The 21246-nt window shown below is 41.0% G+C and overlaps 1 protein-coding gene across 1 annotated transcript in view; it reads right to left on the bottom strand.

The window, feature by feature from the left end:
• Positions 1-21246, bottom strand: part of ICE2 (interactor of little elongation complex ELL subunit 2) — a gene marked incomplete in the record, with an annotated part of 1939141 nt that overhangs the window by 202205 nt on the left and 1715690 nt on the right. Inside the window, 1 exon segment of the mRNA XM_044077213.1 lies at positions 924-974. Coding sequence (XP_043933148.1) covers positions 924-974 — 51 coding nt within the window.

Raw genomic sequence — 21246 nt, 5'->3', positions numbered from 1 at the left:
GTGTAAAAGTTACACAGACAAACCATTAAGTGAAAACTGTAAGAAAAACCCATCAAAATTAGAGTCTTTACTGTGTAATACTTTAACCTCCTATGCTAGAGGCCAATGGGATATACAGAACATACCAGTGGTTCAGCTACATGGCTTTTGAATGCTTCAAGTAGGGTTTGGCTTAATTAGCTTGAATGTACTGAAAGACTTAAAGAGTAAAAAGTCATAGGCATTCAGAAGCCATGTAGCTGAAACACTGTTATTTCCTTAAGAAATAATTTGCATATATCCCATGGTCCACCACTACAGGAAATTTAAGGTATTACACACAGGAAAGACTCTAGCTTGGCTGGATCTTTCTTGCAGTTTTAAGATATAAAGACAATATTTGAAATGTGTTAAGTTTTTGTAAAATGTGAAAATGTAAAATATTTTGATTTTATTGTAATGTAAATATGATGGCATATAATACTGATCCCTACTCCTTTTAATAAATGCTGCAATATATTTTTGCATCTACCTGAACTACCACTAAGTCAGAGAGCTGAGACCTCAGTTTAATTTCTCATCTAGCATACTGGCATGAGGAAAGCAGTACAAGACTAAGGGATTATAGACTAAGGGATGTTTATTTCATACTGCCAAGAGAAAGCAAAAACCACCAAAACAAACTCTCCAAAGCGAAGTCTGCATCTACCCCTTCTGCAAAACAATCATGTGCCCTATAAATGCTAGGTACAGTGATATTATAATTGCCTTAACTACAAAATGACCTGCATTAGAAAAAGAGAGAACATTTTCCCATGTTTCATACTTAAGTCTCAGAAAAACATTACCTTTACAAACGTTGAGTAATTTGAGACTGCAACATTAAGGTTTCACTAACTACTGCAGGTAGTGGTTATCATGGTGACCCTAACAACCATACTCACTCTGACACCTTCTTCAAAAGATTATGAAGAACATTCAGGGAACTTGTGGGCCTGTAACACAAACAAAAAATAATAAACACCAGTTTGCTGCATTCTAAACAGTTGTTATACAAGATACATTGCTAAAGTAACCAGTTGATTCATTCGAACTGTGTAGCTCTAGGCACATACTGTTTTCATAAATAACTGGGAATATTGTTTAATAGGTACAGTTAAGTACTAACTTAATCATAACAGTAGATGTTCAAATAAATCACTGTTGCAGTATTGCTGACTTATGGGATGCATCCTGCCAAATGTGCCACACACGTCTGGCCAGTCTACAAAACCTTAGGCACTTTCCTCTTATGCCGTATGTCCAACCGATGACTTATGTCAGATGCTACATATTTGGCACTTATGGAATATATGTGAATGAAAATTCTCAGAGCTTTCTTGCCCCAGGAAAAAAAAGAGGCTTAAAGAGGTTAGGCTCAAACATCAATTTTGAAAAGTAAAAAAAGAGCATGGTAAGAACTAAAAAGAAGGTCCACCACAGCCAAGGATAAAAATCAGAGAAGAACAAGAGCATGGGGAATGCAAGGGTGCATTTACAGCAACAGTTCTATCTGAACATCTACTTTACTGTAAGTCCTTACACAAATGCACTATGTTCACCATTAAATTAATGTTGCAGTATGAAGACAATTTCCAAAGCTTTTAATGCTGAAAGGATTGAGGTTTCAGGAACTAAGCTGGAGTCTAGTAACTTATGAAGGATGGTTCTGACAAAACCTGGTATGGCTCTGGAAAAGATAATTAGCCAGTTATATTTTGTGAAAGTATGAACACAAGTCCAAGTAGCTGCCTTTAGAATAGATTTCGAGTCAAGACTCTTGAAGAATGTTCCAGAAGATGCCATAGCTCCAGCAGAATGTGCTTGGATCTGATCTTGAAGTGCTTTACTACTGCAGGAATATTTTATTTTATTTTATTTATTTAGCATTTGTTGCCCGGGGAGAAACGCTCCCGATGCATGTCTTAGGAGTGTGGGAGGAAACTGGAGTATCCGAAGGAAACCACACGAATACAGGGAGGACATGCAGACTCCACACAGAAGCCACCCCAGCCAAGAATCGAACCAAGAGAATCTCTTGCTGTGAGGTGACAATGTTAACCTCTACACCACCAAGCCATCCAATAGAAGAAAAAAGCTAAAAGACACGACACCTAGAAACGGCATGTTTATAAAGTGGAAGACCTACCTTTTTTCATTCATAAGAAGTTGGTCACATATTCTAATATTTCTTGCCCTATTCAAGTAAAATCTGAACTATGAATATCCAACAAATAAAGGATTCTTTCTCCTACTTTTTGTAGGGGGGAGGGGACTGGGAAAATGCAGGCAGATGACTATATGGATTTACAGACATTTCTGTGACAACTTTAGGCATAAAGGAAGAAAGACTTCTCTGGCTAGCCTGTCTTTATGAAAAATTAGTAAAGGAGAAGTACAGCCTTTTGCTAAGCACAACATTATAAAGATGTAAAACAAGCTGGTTCAAAAGAAAAAACAAAGTCAGCTTCTCAAGAACATAATTCAAGTCCTGCTCAGGATGAATGGATTTTTTGGTGGACTTTAAGTGAAGGATGCCTTTTAGAGATCCTGTTTGGTCTCACAGCATGAAGATAGAGGTGATCAACTAGAATGCAGGCCGCAATGGCTGACAAATGCACTTCAAGACGAGAGTTGAGCATCTCACACAAGTATTTGAGGATAATGGGGACCTCACGTGATATGGATCATATCCTCTGTTGCCGCACCAGTTAGAAAACCTTTTCCATTTTGAAATATGAGATTTTCTTGTTGCAGGTTTTCTGTCCTCCTCCTTTACTACCTGCAACATATCCTCAGAGTAAAGGTGCTTGAATGGAATTAGAAGCATATCATCCAAACTGAGATGGTCACTGTCTTTAGGTTAGGAGTGCCCTTTTGTTGTGTAAGCAGATCCATCCTGTGAAGTAACTTGTGGTGATTACCCCTGGCATGGAGAAAAAAGGGAGGATCAATGTTGTCTGTGCCAAAAGAGTGTCTCAAACAGTACTTTTGGATTGTCTTTATGAATCTTTAGAAGGACCTTTGGAATAACTGGAAAGGGAGTGAAGATGTACAAGAATTTGCCTTTCCATGGAAAGAAGGCATCCATTTTCCAAGCTTTCTTGCATGGAATATCCCCCAAGAGAGTCTGAGCTGCCAGTTCATATTGTAGGAATTGAGATCTATCTGGGAGTTCTCCGCAATTTGAAGAAAGACCTCTCTGTTTGGCATCCATTCCTGGGGATGCGCTCAAGTGGTCTGCCATTGAATTCAGTTGTGAAGGGATGTATACAGCTTGCAGATAAAGAAAATGATGTATTGATCAGTCAAACTGTAACACAGCAAGTCTGCAAAAGTGGCAAGACTTTTGTTCCCCCTTATTTATTGATATATCACATGATTATAGTACGACTGTCGAGAGCTGAAGAAGTTCTAGAATCCAGAAGTGCTGTAGAATCTGAAGGTCATATATCAGGGGTTTCATCTCTTTGTGGTTTTTGTGTTTACACCTAACTTATTTGGACTAGATTCCCCTGGACTTTGACCTCCTTTGAACAAGCCTGCCATGCAAGGTCTGAGGCATCCACTGTGAAGAATCACCACCACCCCTGTTATCTGAAAGATCCACCAAAAAGTTTATTTCCTCACAAAAGAGAAGAGGGATTTGAAAAGACAGAGAATGGTAGTGTTGTGCCCAAATTAATTTGAGGTACCACTGAATCTTCTTCACTGGCATACATGATCATTTGAACTAAGAATGTCATAAACCCCAGGGCTCTCTCTGAAGTCATTTGAATATCTGTGAGGCATAAAAAGTAGGCCATCAGAAAATGGACTTTTCCCAGAAGAGGGAAGGAAAGCCATCATGCTGGAAGTATCTAGAAGACATTCAAGAAATACAAGAGACTTAGTGGGTTCTAGAGTGAATTTCTGTGTGTGTTCTAGGTGAAGAAAGATACTGATTGCTAAATGTAAGTCTTGGAGAATTATCTGAAAAGAAGTAGGTTGAATCAGGTAATTGTCCAATTACAGACATATACAAATACCTTGGCATCTGCAGAAAGGTATGACTGGAGCTAAGCATTTTGTGAAATCCCTTGGTACTGTAGACAATCCAAAAACCGAGGTAAACCAGTACTGAAATTCATATATTAATACACAGAATCATAAGAATTGCCTGTGTTTTGCTTGAATAGGTATACGCAGATAGACATCTTTCAGTTCCAAGATATTAAAGAGGACTTGGGGAATGATGAGAGGAAAAAAGATTTTGGAGAGTTAGAATCTTGAATATTGTAACTTTAAGAAAGTTTAGATAGAATGAATGGCTACTATTTAGCATATATAAAGGTGTTCAGATGTAAAGATATAAAGGTGTTTGTGGCACCACAGTGGCGCAGTGGGTAGCTTTGTCATCTCACAGCAAGAGGTTTTCTGATTTGATTTTTGACTAGGATGCCTTCTGTATGGAGTCCGAATGTCCTCACTTTGTTCATGTGGATTTTCTCTGGGGTTTCCTCTCACATTCCAAAAACGCATAGTAGATAGACTGGACACATTAAACTGATGGTAGGGGTGACCTTGCATGCAATATGGAAGAACAACCGGAGTAGGGTTAGCCACCCAGCAGTGTGAAAATTGGTTCTAGATGATAGTCATTGTTGAAGTAACATCCCAATCCCATGTTTAAAAATAGGAAAAGGGGGCAGTGGATGGATAAAGGTATTTATAATGGAGAAGTCCAGAACTGGTCTCCAGCCACCTTTTCTACGAATCAGCAAAAGGCTGGAGTAAAACCTTTTTCCTATTTGAGAGGGAAGAAATGGTCTAACAGAAATGGAAGGACTAGGTGTTTTTGGTCTGAGGGAACCTGAGGAATTCCTGATGGTATCTGGAGTTGAATTCCAGTGTAGGCTGTATGTGTTTTTTATGACATCCAAAACCCAAGCATCTGAAGTTATTTTTCTTCAAAGGGGAGACAGTGAGAGTCACTTGCATCCTTTGAAATCACATTTTGGTTTGCCCTGCCATCTTTCCTTTCTATTGAAAGGATTTCTGAAATTAGTACAGAAAGGGACCAGACTTGGAGAGAGAGTTTCACATTAACTAAGGGATGGGAGAAAAAGCTGATAAAGTCCTGCATTATCTTTCCTCTAGTTTCTTGCATATCTCTGCAGAAGAGGAGACAAATAAGCTATCTTTACCTAAAAGAACATCCAAATTTTTGGCTTTATCAGCATCCGGTACAAATTGCAGTCTAAAGGCAGGCATAAGTGGTAGCTGCTCTAGAGGAAGTTTCAGCAGCGTCATATCCTCACTTAATGGAATGCCTCACTGTTTGCAAGGCTGAATTGAGCATATCCTGCAAAAAAGCTTTACTGCCTTAGCCTGGAATGTTATATAGCAATTCAGCAAGGTTATCAAAAAAGAAAGCATGTATCTGGTCATGTGAGTTTGGCAATTAATGGCAATTAAAGACAGATTGGTAGAAGTATATACTTTCTTTATCTGTCCATTGCCCTGCTGTCAGTTGGTACAGCACTTGTGGAAAGAAGCAACATGGGCGGTGTATCTGATTTCACAGAGGACTGCTGGGTCTGAAGATAGGCTTTTATATAAGCACTTATGGGTGTCAGGAACCTTGCAGAACATGTGTGGCGTCTTAGGCATAGGTAGCAGAGTCATATGCCAAAGTAGCAGCAAAAATGTGTCTTCCAAAGCTACTAAGACAGGAAGGACAGAGAGATTTGAACTTTCTATATTCATCAGGCCATATAATCTTTCCAGTGGTTCAGCTATTTGCTTGCCCTTCCAATTGAAGAATTCCATCATTTTATGAATTTTATTTTTAAAAGTCAGTTCCTCACATGGGAATCAGAAGACACATCAGTCGCTTCAGACTCAGAGCATGTAGATGAGTAAATTCTGGAAGAGTAAGCTAAATCTTCAGCCTTAAATTTTGAAGACAGCTCTTTTTCAGAAAAGGACAACTTCTTTCTTTTGTGGGGTGTAAAAACTGTGGGTGTAGTAGTAAATTAAAAAAAAAAGAAAAAAGATAAGAAGTCATACCACTCCTGCTGAGGACCCCTAGAGGAAGGAGTTGGTGGTAGCTGAAGGTCAGACATTATTGGTTTTCTGTTTCCTTTTCTTTAGTCTCTCCAAGAAAACTGTATGAGCAGCAGCAGCAGACCCTGGACATACCTCCATAAGTGTTCCCTGGTATGTCTTCCAGAGAAGAATTTGAGGAATTCCCCTAGTTCCCACACAGAGAGAATCTGTCTTTGATCTCTCTTTGCAGTTAAGTCGTATATTCATCTGCTCACTGCAGACATGATAATACTTGTACCTAGTCAGCCCCAGGAGCCCCGACTGCAGGAACAGGTAATGAAGATGGATGGTCTGCAGGCTTTAACAAAGATGTCAGACTCTGGGTGACTGAAAGAAACTTCAAGTAATTCTGTGTCTTCCTTCAACTGTTTAATTTTCTTTCTAAGCTGAATGGGTGCCCAAGCCACATGACTCAGCGGCTATCCTGACGTGGAAAACCTTGAAGGCATTTGATTTTGCAGAGGAGAAATAACTGCAAATGGTTTTCTGTACAAAAATCTGATAGACTGAATGCACTTTATAAATATGTTCAGGGCGTAGATAAAAAAGGACATCCATCTATCCACCCTCAACCCCTTTTCCCATTTTGCACATGGGGTCGGGGTGTCACTTCAACAGTGAATCATCTAGATCCAAGGTTTATACCACCAAGTGGCTAGCACTCCTGCGGAGAGATAAAAAAGACACTTATCCTTGAAAGCGATGTCTCAACTGGAGTTGTAATTTCTCTTTCTTGGATGACATATAAATAATTTTCTCAAGAAAAATAAAAGGAAATGAGGAAGGGTCCTCTACGAGGTACTTGGGGACACACACAGATAGTAATCTAGCCTTTGATCATCACATGTTGCACAACTTATAAACAAAGGTATGGCATCCAAGTCCAAGGAAGTCATTGTTCCACTGTATTCAGCATTCATCAGACCTATCATTGAGTACAATGCCCCTTTTGGTACGTACCTAATCAGGCATATCCAACAACTGGAACGTCCACAGGGGTTCCTCATTAAAAGAATACAGGGGGTAATTAATATGTCCTATGCAGACCGCTTCAAGGCCCTATCCCTGTATTCGGTCTCCTACAGGCTCTTGAGGGGAGATCTATGCCTGGTATAGGGCGTTGTCAGACCCCACTCTGATGGACCTCCTGTATATCTACAAAACAAACTGTACCACAATTACCTGTTCTAAAGACTTAAACCTTGCCTGTGATAAAAACAGCACCTGCTGGAGAGATAGGTATGTATCCTAGAGACATTCCCCCGTCTATGGAACAAGCTTCCCATCCATGTGAAGCAGAGTTACTCCCATCCATGTGAGGCAGAGTTCCTCCCTAACCCAATTCAAGTGCAACTTGGACAATTAGATGGGAAACTGGAAATTCAGCCCAGTTTGGCACCTATGTCTCTAATGCAAACAGTAAATGGTTCATCTCCCAGGCACATGCTTACAATTATTACGGGTATCAGAACTAGTCAGAGATTTGGGATGCATGGATAGGCTTAAAAAGGCCCTTGTGGTCGTTAGCCTAGTAAACACCTACGAACCTTAGCTGCCCACAATGATTTTAGACGCAATAGGTCATATGGCAAGATTGCAAGTCTTCCTTCAAAAACTTGCAGCACGAAAGTTCTGAACATTTTTTACACCCATACATCAGTACCAGTAAGTAGTCCTGTGCATAGGTCATAGGTTGGCCAGACAAAGTGAGTGGGAGATGCCTAAGCTTTTATAGACTGGTCAGAAGTAAGCTACCCTTGGCAGAATACTCACCAAAAGTCAGCAATACTACAACAATCATCTAATAATTATTAAAGTGATAAACAAAAGGTTCTGCACAAAAAGGAAACCAATTTCATTGTTTCAAAACTTACCATATCACTTGAGCTTCAACAGGACCCTCCTTACAGGGTCAACGATTGGGATATTCCACCAATCAAACATCAGCAAATTTCATCTATCACTTCTGTTGTACTCTGAGTCAATTTGTAATGTGCATAAGCATGCTCATTCTCACAGTCTTATAATGATGTTCACTGAAAGTGCTTTCAGTGAACTTTATTTGGAGTATTGGCATTTAGGGAATGTCCTTGACATAATTACATTTCTTGAGCCCTGAAACATCAAAAAAGGAAGATCATCTAATTCCTTTTGCCAACATTTCAATACATCAGCTTTATTTATGGTGTGGATTACATCTTTAGTTTGTTTCACTGGACTTTGTGAAGATGTAGAAGGTGCATGTTAGATTGTATGTATATTCTGTTTTCTCACAGTTAGTACAAACTTGGAGTTGTACATATAAAGTTTGGGGGGCTTTCCCCTATTGGATAGGCTGTGCAGGGTGTTGCCCTCCTCCGGAAAATGTTTTCATGGTTTTTTTTTTTTTACAGTCTTGGGAATATCATTGCTTTGAGCTTGCAACTTTTAAAGATTCTCAGCTTTTAGCTTTATATAATCTTATGTAAACTGAATGTAAAATATTCATAGTGGATTCTTATTCATACATTTTCCCGTCAGATATGTGATTAATGTTTTGGAGGGAATGGGGCAGTGCTGCAAACCAGGACAAACTGCTCCTCATAAACTTGACAGTCTCTCTAGACTGGAGGGGTGGGGCATAAATGACAGAAGCAGTGAGGGGTGGGGCTCAAATAAAAAAATGATATTAGTTAGGTGGGGGTGATATAGATATGGTGTGTGACTGTCACAAGACTCTGTTCCAGACAGCGTTGGCACTTGGTGGGGGAAAGATGTTATTACTGGGTCCAGTAACAGCTTTAGGACATATTCCTTAAGGGTGCATTCCTGAACTAGCAACTCAAGCCATTATAAGACAAACACCTGTTTTGTGTCTAGTCTATGGGATCCAAGTCTTAATGATGACACATAGGATACTTCACATATAGGCACCATCTACCCATGAAGGCCTGGAAGTTTAGTCCTCGACCCAAATTCCAAAGATACCTGACTGGCTAATGTGGGGAGTCACTTCTCAGGAAAAGGCTGTTAACTTCACGTTCCAACCAACTAGGAGAGGGCTGGGCTGCACTACCACCTCAGAATGCACCCCCCCCCAACAAAGTTGGAGAGGTATTTCTGCCTTCATTGCTTCTTGTCTTCTACCCTGGCAGGGGATATACAGGATACACACAGACTCAAGTCCTTGTTAGTAGCTGCTGAGCTCAGCATCTACAGAAACAGGACAGCTGGTTTAAAACTAGACATAACTGCAGGGCCCTGCCCTTTCCTCTGTGCGTGCATCCATGTGTTCATGCTAATGAACATGCTTGGGGCAGAAAGTCGATCTCTCCACCAGTTGTTGCATGAAAAGTTCTAGACAAAAAAAACATCCAAAGGCTACTCCTTACAGTGTCTCTGGAGTGTAAAGAAACTGGGGCAAACTGAGAGCAAGCTTATGTAGCAGGCATATGGCATCATAGAACAGGATGGAATGGCCTGTTATTACATGCCACAGTACAGGGAAAGGATAAACTCAACTAGGGACCATCAAGGCTGCTCCTGACAAACTCTGAACTGCTACTGTTACAACCCAAGATGAAATCATGACGAAAGAGGAATGCATAAATTCAAAATAGGAGTAAAGCAGTATTATACATATATTAAAAAAAATCCCACAACAAATAAATGTCATCACATAGCAATTACTACCCCTCTGCTTACAGGGCTCTAAGTCTGACTGAAATATGCTTACTGAAAATGACTACCCTGCAAATCAAAACATTAAATAAAGACTGATGTGGTAAAGGGATGGCTGGCAGTGGTGCTGGGGGAATGAATGTGGTAAAATGCTGACTGCATTCATAATTAATAGTAGAAAAGCACAAATTTATATAGCAACATAAGAAGAATAGAAAGGAACATATGACTCAAGTTCATACTGACAGCAAATCTTCTGTCGTCTGCTTAAGAACTCTGGGCAGTTGTGCTACTAAAATACGGAGGCATCCATTTCAGACATGTATTTCCTTGGTTTCAGAGGAAAATGAAACTTGACAGTTAACTAGAAAACATTAATGATAATTACAGGATAGAGAGTCACATTTGATAAGGACAGTTTACAAAAACAGACCACATTATCCATGTCTAACTGTTCTTAGGTAAAAGGCATGTATAACTATACTCTATAGTTTTATTTTGTTTACAAGGCATTTTGCTGCAGTCTGTCAAAACTCAATGGATATTTAATGCACTGAAAATCCGTCAATTCTGAATGGGCAAGTGTTGTGACGCAGGGAAAAAAAGCTCATCACTTAGGTAAAAATAAATGGAAAAATTGAAATTCACCAGTTTTTATATATAGGAATACAGGAATCAACACAGGCAGTTTGGTGTTAGATGCTTATTTACTGCATTTGGTTACATGGAAAATTTCATTAATCACCATTTTTTGTGGAGGTGTTCCAGAAAGCAAAAGACTCCACAAGGGCTGTTTACACACACTCACTATATTCCTGACTAAATCTAAGAGAATTACTATAACCTAGAGCAAGGCAGATTTGGTGAATGGATATTCTAGTTGTTGTCAGGTCCGAGACAGAATGCTCTGTCTCACTAAGATACTTATCAAAATAATATCTAAAATATTACTGCTGGGATAGCTTGCAGAATGACAATTTCTTGTCATCTGACCCTAGTTCTCAGGCAAAACAACCATCGATGAAGCTGGCAGCATTTAGCATCTACCTGCAAAAACATACAGACAAGGGCTTCTCCTCAGATCGCTGGCAGATGCTGGAAGTCATAAAACAACTGCATTCCTTCATGCTTTCAAGACTAGTAATTAGTTCAACCTAAAGACAATAGGGAAAGATGTCCTTACATTCACCGCTGCAGTATTCCTTACTAACGGATTCCCTGCCGTGAAGCCCTCCGTCCGTCCAGTTTATAAAAGTCTAATGTTGCGTTAAAGTACGCTGAACATCACCTATGCACTCCTTGCATAAGGTAAGGCATAAAGGTAACATTCCGGCGTACCATCCTCAGAGCTTCTTTGGTGCTAGCCCAAATTCTGTTTTAACCGCCGGTCTCTTGCATACATCCATTTATTTGTTTAACCGTTTTTCTGTTTATTGGCTTTTCTGTGCTTACTCCTGTTTGCTGGAGTCCTCACAGTTGCAGATAAGTACCCAGATGGGTTTTTGGTTATTTTTTCTGTTTGTTTAGTGCTGTTTAGGGTTAATGTCATCCAGAAAGGGTAAATGCCAGTGTGGGAGACTGATTCCCAAAAGACCACCACGATAAGTCTTTTTTTGCCTTGGTGCTGCTCACGACCATATGTATTGTTCAATTTGTCATGTGTTTGCCCCCAAAACTCTTCTTAGTAGACTTTCTTCCCTTTCCTTGTACCTTGAGAACCAGCGACTTAAGCTTCTTGCTGCAGGTATTATGGATGGAACTTCCTGCCCCCATGGGTCAGCCATCTGGGAAGGCAGCAGCACATAAGGTAAGACTGGAATCTTCCGCTCTCCAGCCTCTGCCAGGAATTTCTCCTGAGGTTATATGCACCTGGAGGCTCACTTGGTTGTTTTGTCAGATTCTTCTACCACGTCTGTGTTATTAGAGGCCGGTGAAAATCTGGCAGGCAGCATGTCCGATGAGGCTTTGCAGGCATTCGTTTTGGACGTTCAGAAGGAAACATGGTTGACTGTTTCCGAGGAGTCTAGTGGGGTTCTGCAGTTTCTTTTTAGGAAAGAGGTTCCTACTGCAGTTTTGGACTGCCATCCTGAGTTACAATGGCAACGTTTTAGTTTTTTAGCTTATCTTGACATGGGCATTCTTTGTGATACAATGGGTAAAATTGCGAGAGATAGGGCTGTGTCACTTAAACCAACTTTCAGTATGCTAAGCGAATCTGATACATATATGCGTAGGGAGACTGACGTGAGGGGTTCACATAGTTATATATGTGAGAACGTTTAATATTAATACCCAGGCAGCTTAGCACATTATTGAAAAGAATTGGGTAATTTTGATGGCATCCTCTGATGTTAGGAATGTGTTAAGATTCCAAACCCTTCTTCTCTTATAGGAAGTTGAGAAATTTGAAAAGTAGATAGTGCTACAAAGATTTTAGCCATAAACGCATCCCACAACTTAGTACAAGGGTGGGTACGTTTTGTTGTATGGACTGCACTTGCTGTGATGATATTCTAGGTAAAGGCAGTGATATTTTCACGCACCCTGTTACTGGACGTGTCTACAACTTTAAGCTGTTTGCTAACTGTATTAGTACTAATGTGGTTTATTTGGCTACTTGCCTCCAATGTACTTCATTCTATGTAGGAAAGACCATGAGAAGACTAAAAAAACGTATTATTGAACATAAGTCTGACATCAGGAGGAATAATGATAAGAATGCACTTGATAAGCACATTTTATCCTGTGGTAGCATGCATAGGTTTAAATTTAGGGTTGTAGACACGGTTCATATGTCTCTGAGAGGTGGTGATATTAATAATTTCTTAGAAGTCAAGGGATATGAATGGATTTTGAGGCTAGCTGCTGATCATCCACCTGGCCTTAATACTGCTGTTACCTTAAAGCCCATTCTACTGAGGCTACAGCAGAGTAAATTTTGATTGTAAAAATTTTCTATATGTGTCCCTTAACAATATTTTTGACTGTGTTTTATTTTTATTTTTTATATGTGCTTCTATGTTACCTTTAAATTTTGTATTTTTTTAAAATAACCTGTTTGTGATTTTATATGTTGTTGTCATTTGATTGGCTGGCTGCGATCACATGACTTTTCTTGGTTCCTATTTAAACTCTAACTCATGTGTTTTTGATTTTGTATTTAAACATTGAGGAAGGGTGTAGACCTGAAAGCTTTGCTGCTGCTTTTTGTATTAAAAGTTTTTCTCAACGTGGTTGTATTCTACTGTTGCTTTTTGTTTTCAGTACTACAGTGGGTGCTTGTTTTGGATCTGTTTATTGTGGTGACAAGGTTTAGGTCCCTAGAGGGTGTAGCTCGGAGGGATTGGAATTTCTTTACGTGGAACATGTCCAACAGCTTTGGGTTTGACACCGCTTTGTATGTTAGGCAGAGATCGCCTCTAAGTAGGTGATATGAGACGGATTAAAGCTGGAGTTTTTTGAGATGGTCTGCGTGGGGCATCTGTTTGAGGCGGTAATCCTCTGTCAGGTATTTCTGCGGCCTTTCCAGTTGTAGATGTCTTGTGAGGTACATACCAAAAGGGGCGTTGTACGCTACAACACGTCTAATGAGTGACGAGTAGAGGGGAACAATGACCTCTTTTTTCCTGGATGAGAAATCTTTTGTGATGTGGTGTGCCACATACAAGGATTTCCTATCTACTGTGTCAATGTGATTATCAAAGGAGAGACTACTGTCCACCTGTGTCCCAAGGTTTCATCACACTTTTGGTGTTAAGTAGACTACCACCTATGTGGTAGCTCATGGGTACAGAGTTTTTTTAACAAAGGGGATGACAATGCACTTTTTGGCACTGAGCTTGAGGCCATGGCTTTGACACCAGGCATCTGTCTCAGTGAGGCCCTTTTGTAGGATGTCCACATTGTTAGGAGTTTCAGTTATAGCTCCTAGTTTGCAGTCATCTGGGTACTTCATTAGCCAAAGACCTGATGTGTTAGCCTGTACTTCAGAAAAGTAGATAGCAAACTGGAGAGGACCCAGGACCGAACCCTGTGGTGCTCCACTTCTCACTGGTCTGAAGTCAGATTTGGAGTCTGCTACTTTCAAAGTGTGGGTTCTGTCAGTGAGCCAGTTGGCAACCCATCTTGTGACAGGGACTTATACCTAGTTTAGTGAGTTTATCTAATTCCAGAGTGGGGGATGGTGTCAAAAGTCTTGGTGAGATCTAGATAGGCTGTGTGAACCACCTTACCCTCGTCTACAGCTTTGGTGACTGATTCAAAGTCATCAATCAGGTTTAGAAGACATGATCTGCCTTTTACAAACCCGAACTGGGTGGGGTCCAGAGTATGGAGATTACCAATGTCTTTGTTTACAAGTTCCATGGCCTTGCAGACCAGGCTCGTTAGGCTAATGGGGCGGTAGCTACTGGGGTCCGTGGTGGCTCCCCCTTTGTGCAGTGGGATAACCGCCGCTGTGCACCACTCAGTGGGCACAAAGCCTGAGGTGAGGCTATGATTGAACATGGTGCTTAAGTGGGGTGCCAGCTCATTCTGTAGTTCATGTAAAATGCAGCCTGGGATGTTGTCTGGTCCCATGGATGCTGTGTTCTTGGCTTTGGAGAGTGTAGTTTTTACCTGAGCAGCTGTGATTACAGGAACTTTGCATTCTTCCGATATAGAGATGGGCCCTTTGGGGGGGGGGGGTTAGCACTGACCCTATCTGCCAGGATGTTGGCAGTATCAGTTGGTTCTGTATATTTAGTGCCATTGTGCTGTAACCCAGAGCAGATCTGAGTGCTGCCATTGAGATTCTTGACATAGCTATAAAATGCTTTGTGGTTGTCTTTAGAATCAGTGGCGATTTTGTTTTCATAACTAGCTTTGGAGGATTTTATGAGGGATCTCAGCTTCTTACTAAGGCTGACCAGGGAGTTCTTCCAGTCATGGGATTTTACTCTTTTTTGCAACAGTTTCTTTCTTCTGTTGTAGAATTTGTTAATGGCAGGGGACCACCAGATTGGCTTCCTTTTTTTGGTGGATAGCATCTTGGTTCTGTTAGAGATAGCACGATCCATGCACTCGTGTAAGTGCTTATAAAGTGCATTTGCGTAGAATTCAGCCGTCGTACCTCTATTGTCCGTCTGCATGGGTGTCATGAAGTTTGCCACTTCTGTGTTAAGAAGCATGAAGTTGGCTTTGGAGAATTTTTTTACGGTGGTTTCCCTAATTGGGGGGGGGGGGGCAGATGTGGATGTCTAGGGTGATTAGCTTGTGGTCGGATCTGACCGAGGAATTGACCTCTGGTGTGGAACAGCAGTCACCCATGTTTGTAATAACCAGGTCTAGGATATTACTGCCCCTGGTGGGGGTATGGATAAGTTGATCCAAGGCGTTGGAATTTATGAATTCCAGAAAACATTGAGCAAGAGAGTTGGTACATGAGTAGTTTTCCCAGTTAATGGTGAGGTAGCTGAAATCGCCCATTATTAGGGTGTTGGAATGTACCCTAATAATTTCCAGTGTATCAAGAAATGAGGAGTGGGAATCCTGGGGCATGGTGGGGGATCTGTAGCAAGTTACAATTTGGATTGCGGTCTTGCCCAGAGTTAGTTGCACTTAGATAATCTCGGATGCATTATGCTGAGCAACTAGCCTGGTGGTGTGGATATCCTTAATGAATATGGACACGTCTCCACCTTTAGTGTTTCAGTCCAGGTTAGGTGGCTGAAAGGTGTGGTATGAATTATAGCCTAGAAATGCAGGGGTGCTCCCTGGATGGAGCCTTGAATCAGGTCTGTGTCACTGCATAGATGTCGATGTTCTCCACTTTAAGGAGTGCCTCGAGTGAATGCATTTTGAGGTTTAGACTTCTAGCACTGAGTAGCATTACCCTCGGATTTTGCTTGCTTGTACCTGTTACAGTGGTGAATCTGTCATTTGAACTTTAACTAAAAACGGCACTATAAGGTGGCAAAAGCCTTAGCCAGTATCCGGAATCCCAAGGGCGACAGGTGCAGGCCATCTCTGGCAAAGCATTGTGGTCTGTCAATCATGTCATCCCAGGCAGACAGATACTGGATCCCCTTAGAATGACACCAGAAGCTTAGCCAATTGTTGTCCTTCAATCATTTTGCCCTTGTACTGTGGTATCATTCTGGGTGATGGCAGGATGCTACTCAGGGCTAGGGTAATACCTGCCTGGGCTACAAGATCAGAGAGCTCCTCCATGTCTCTCTTCTTGTAGTCCAGGGAGGTACGTCTCGGGTCATTCACACCAACATGGACAATGAAATGGTCATATTTGCACTTGTTGTGGAGTGACCTGAGTGTGCGCGTTATGTGGCTGATCCTGGTACCAAACAGGCAGCTGACAGTAACTTTGTCATTGTTTAGCCTGGTGAGTGGAACATCAGTGTGCCTGACTGTAGAGTCACCTATAACCAGAGTGTTGGGTATGTTGTTATGCCTTATGGGCTGTGGTTGATTGGCACATTGAGTTTGTGTGCCGTGTGTCATTTGGGTTGTGATGGGGGGTGGAGGTTGCATGCGTTTCTGCTTTGGAGGTGTCTGTTGCTTGAGCAGATTTTTATGCAAATGTAGGTGTGTGTTTTGTGCTGCTGTGTGTGTTTTGGTGGTATAGGTTTTGAGGGACTATGTGATGAGTGTGGTGTGGTGCAAGTGTTTACCTTCTCCTCTTGACTGTCTAGTCCAGTCTTGGGTAGAGAGAGCTTTGCTTCCAGTTTGGCTATATAAGTGCATCTCTCTTAGGTTGTAGTGTTGGGTGGTAGGAGGAGAGGGTTGTCTGTGTACATGAGGCAATTGCTGCATTGCCCCAAGATGCCCAGATTCATCAGGTAAACAAGAGAAAACACCGGGAGCCAACCCTTAGACATGCCTGGATATGTGTTTATTTATCAAGTACTAAAAACTGTTTTCCTCTAGACAAGTGAGGAAAGTTGAGTGGTGTAGTAATTTGTAGCTTATTTAGTGCTTACAAGTTCTGAACAAATGCTAGGCTCAAAGAAACAGATTTGAGTGCTAAAACTAAAAAAACTGGCTAGTTCTAAGGGAAAATTTGAAGAGGAGACTATGGCGCCAGGAATAGTTTAACCCTAGCTAAGTGGAGATGCATAAAGTGTAAATTTTTTTAATATATAACAGTAGCAAATGAGCAAACTGATTTAAACAAATTAACCAATAAAAAGCTAAAAAGTGAGCCCCATTCCAGCAGTCTTCAATCAGACAAGTTCTAACTGCACACTCCTACCACTAGGGTGCAGGGGAACCTTCTCCAAAAAAGATGGGCTGGATTAGTGCTCAAGTTATAGCTAGATTCAGCAGGTCCGAATTTAGTCTGCTACAGCAAACAAGGGGTACCAATTTCAGAAAGAAACAGTTCACATAAGTAGGTACAATAAGCCTTTAACCAGAAACATGCAGGTCCTGCAGGAGGCCAGGAAATCCTACTTATCTAAATGGAAATGTTTTTTTATTTGGTGCCTTTCTCGTGACCTGGACCTACTGTGGATGTTCCTTTGGTTTTTTCTTATATGTGTGAGCTGTTCACTGCTTGGTTGGCCTATTCTTCTATTAAGGCCCACTTATCAGCTCTTTCTGCTTGAATGCCTTTAACCTCCCCCCCCCCCGTTAGCTTCTAGATTTGAGGCCAAGCAATTTCTTACAGGCATCCTTAACATTGGACCTTCCAGGAAGCCTGTCCCTCCTCCCTGGGATCTTAATTTTGTTCTGGAAAAATTGACTCTGGCTCCTTTTGAGCCTGCTCTTTCAGCTTCCTTGCAACATTTGTTACTGGAAGACAGTTCTGCTGTTAGAACTTAAGTCTGCCAGACGGGTGTCTGAGTTGCAAGCCCTTATGCCTTGTTCACCTTTTTTTTTTTTATATTTCATGAGGACAAGGTGTCCTCGCGTACTAATCCTTTTTTCATGCCCAAGGTTGTTAATGAGTTGTCAATCAGTCTATTAATTTGCCTACTTTTTTCCCTCTCTGCAATCTGTCAGTGAGAGGGTGCTGCATAACTTAGATATGCATAGACCGCTCAGATTTTATTTTGATAAAACTAAAGCTATCAGAAAGTCTGACCAGTTATTTGTTTCCTTTCATCCTAGGTCTTTAGGTTTAGCTGTTTCCAAGCAAACTATTTCCACTTTGATTTCAAAGGCTATTTCCTTTTGTTACATTTTTCATAGCAAGAGCCTTCCTTCTTCTATAAAGGCTCATTCCACTAGAGCTGTGGCTTCTTCTGGTGCTTTTTTCAAAGGCTCAGACGCTAATTCTACTCTTGAAGCTGCTACCTGGACTTCTGTGCATACTTTTACCAACTGGATGGTATCTCCAGAGCTAGAGCTGGCTTTGCTGCTGCCATTCTTCATGGCTTCTTGGAAGGTTCTGCGGCTTCCTCCTTCCAGGTTTCTTCTTGAGCTTTTTTACTCTCCCATACATGATGAATACTGCAGCGGTGAATATATGAACACAGTACAGTTGTGTAAAATCTTTGCCTTCACCTCTGCAGTATTCACTCCCTCCCCTTCCATCCCCCTGGTCTTTTCCCTTCCTGGCTGTGCAGATTCTTCTTGTTTTTCCTTGGACTGCTGTTCCTTACTGGGGCAATCTCTGAGGATGGTACACCTGAACGTCACCTTTATGCCCTCCTTATGCAAAGTGTGTGTAGGTGATATTCAGCGTACCTTAAAGCAACGGTAGACTTTTGTAAACTGGCAGGATGGAGGGCTTCACGGCAGGGAATTCCATTAGTAAGGAATACTGCAACAGTGAAGGCAAGGACATCTACCGTTATGGTAAGATTTTACACAACTGTACTTTTTCTAGAAGAGACATGGTCTTGCTGCATTGAAAACTGAAATATACCATCTTTTATGGCCTAGCCATAAAGTAATTTAATTTTAGATATTTCTTCTGAAGTTATCCTCCTGTATTCCAGTCTCCACTATTAAAATATGTATATTTAAACAGTTACAATAGTGCACTTACATTTCTGTTCTCTTCCAGTAGGACACACTGTGGTTACATTTCAAACACAGTACTCTAAAAATACCTTTTCAAGACACACATCTGTACAGTGCAGTTTGACATACAGTTATAATACATCTGTAACACAAGCAATTTATATAAATCATTTTGATACTCAACAATGATATACAATTATTTACAAACTTCCAGCTAGCTGCACTGGCAGTATTTCTTTTCATCACAGGTCTCATAAAAAGAAATTTACAGTCGTATTTAGATATGCTACCAACACGTCACTCCATATGAATTGCAGGAGTCAATTCTGGACACACTGCGGTGCCTCAAAGAGCACTTTTGGCTAACATCAAAGATTGAAAGAATACTAATTTTATGAATCTAAATCATATTTTCACTTAGGAATGGGGTCCATTCCCATCATGGTATTAGATACCCAAATGACTTGCAGGAAATTAAACTGGCAGAGACCCTGCAAGCAACCCATCTGGTCAATTCATCTGTCCTGCCTTGCCACAGTTAGTTTATTTCTCCAGTTCCTCCCTCTGTCTTTTTGTTCCACAACTCTTCTTATTCTGCCACAAATCCCTCCCACCAGTACACACTCCCCTTTTATTTCTTTGTAAGAAATGTTGTCATTCAGTTCTTTGGTTTTTAGCCAGTTTTCCACGATCTTTCTCTCTCTTTTCTTCAGTGAAGCTAGGTCTGCCCTCTTCTTTCTCCTTTCTGTTATGCATATTAAAAAGTCTTTACTCTGCCGCCACTACTCTCCTTTCAACTTGTGCCTTCTCCCCCCCACCTTCTTTTTTTGCCCTTTTGCTTGCTTCCTTGTTACTGAACTTTATCACCATGTATTTCTTTCCACCTCCTCTATGCTTTATCTTTTGCAGTAATTACATGTCCCATTTTTTTATGTAGCCACACTGTTTTCTGCTGTGTTCTAAAAACCTTGAACTATTCCTGACCTGAACCATTTATTTGCTTCTTTCACCAGCCCCAACCCATAACTCATCTTTGATCCAGCTCAGTGCAATTCACTCCTTGAACATCCCATACCATCACCTTTGTCTTTGGACTCTTACCCTTGTTCCCAATATATACCCAGACTTGCAAGATCACTGCTGGCTAAAGAAATCTTTACCTGGATATCCAAGACCCACTGTCACCCTGGTTAGTACAACAGTCAGTATTGTATCTTTTCAGGTAAAGTTCCATACCACTTGACGGGACTAGTCATTGCTCAATGCCTAAAACTGCCATCCTCTAGCCTGGAGCTTAGAATCGCCTGACATCTGCTCCTAACAGCTTCTGCAGGTTTCATGCGAGTATTAACTGCCTCCTTCCTGCTCCGCTCATTTGTTCCCTCCCTCCCAGTCTTACTCACAACCTTCTCCTCCCTTAATATGTTTGGAAGTCAAGTCACTGTACTGATTCAGCCAGACTCTTTCCCTTCCTGTGCTTTAAATACCAATGTGCTCAAGTTCTGGCCCTGCCTGTTCCTTTGTTTCAGTCATTGTACAAAGTTCCTCTTTCTCACTGAGCTCTCATTTTTTTCTGTCCTTCTCTCTGGCTTCACATCAAATGCTGTTCTTTATGTAGGTCACTACTTCACCTGCACCCCCCCCGTCATTCCTGAACAACTTACACTCCCAGGTAATCCCCATGTCCTATTCCCCTCTTGTCTCTAGTCTACGATTCTGTGGGGTTGTAGGCAACTCAGTGGAATACAAATGACTGCATAATAACCAAGTCAACCATAATGAAACAACTACGTTGACACACATCAACATCAACTACAAACTCAAAAAATACAAATGCTGCATTTATTCAGAAAATACAAACATCAAACAAAAGTTTTGGGGAAAAAAAAACAAAAAAAAAACAGATCCAGTACATTTCATGGAGCAATCCATCCACAGCACCTTTTCTCATTTTTGCATGTGGGGTTGGGGTGTCATTTCAACACTGATAACCATCTACAGCCAAGGTTCACACAGCTGGGTGGCTAGACCCACACTGGCTGTTCTTCCACACCACACACACACACACACACACACACACACACACACACACACACACACACACACACACACACACACACACACCTCTGGCAAATTCAGCATCTCCAGTCACTTCATGGTGCAATATTCATTGCAAAAGCACAAAAATTCCACATTACAACAGGATGATCTGTTATTCAAATCCTCACTAGGTTACCCACTTTCAACATACACTTCCTTCTTTTAGGAGTAACTGGAACACCAGACCAAATCCAACAATCCAAACCCACAATCCTGTTTTCTTCAAATCCAAGAATATGTATCAAAAAGAAGAAAACAAACATTCTTTGTCTAATTAAAATATTACTATTGCAAAGACTCTATTATATTCCAAGTACAAAACGAAGAAAACATTATCATCACTGACATTATAAACGACTAGGCAGAAACAAAGGAAAAAAATTTAAGACTCCTTCAGCCTCCTCACGAAAC

This window comes from Protopterus annectens, chromosome 7.part0 (genome assembly GCF_019279795.1).
Source record: "Protopterus annectens isolate FY-2018-M chromosome 7.part0, PAN1.0, whole genome shotgun sequence".
In the NCBI taxonomy this organism is placed as follows: Eukaryota; Metazoa; Chordata; order Ceratodontiformes; family Protopteridae; genus Protopterus; species Protopterus annectens.
This window is presented reverse-complemented; position numbering and strand designations above follow the sequence as displayed.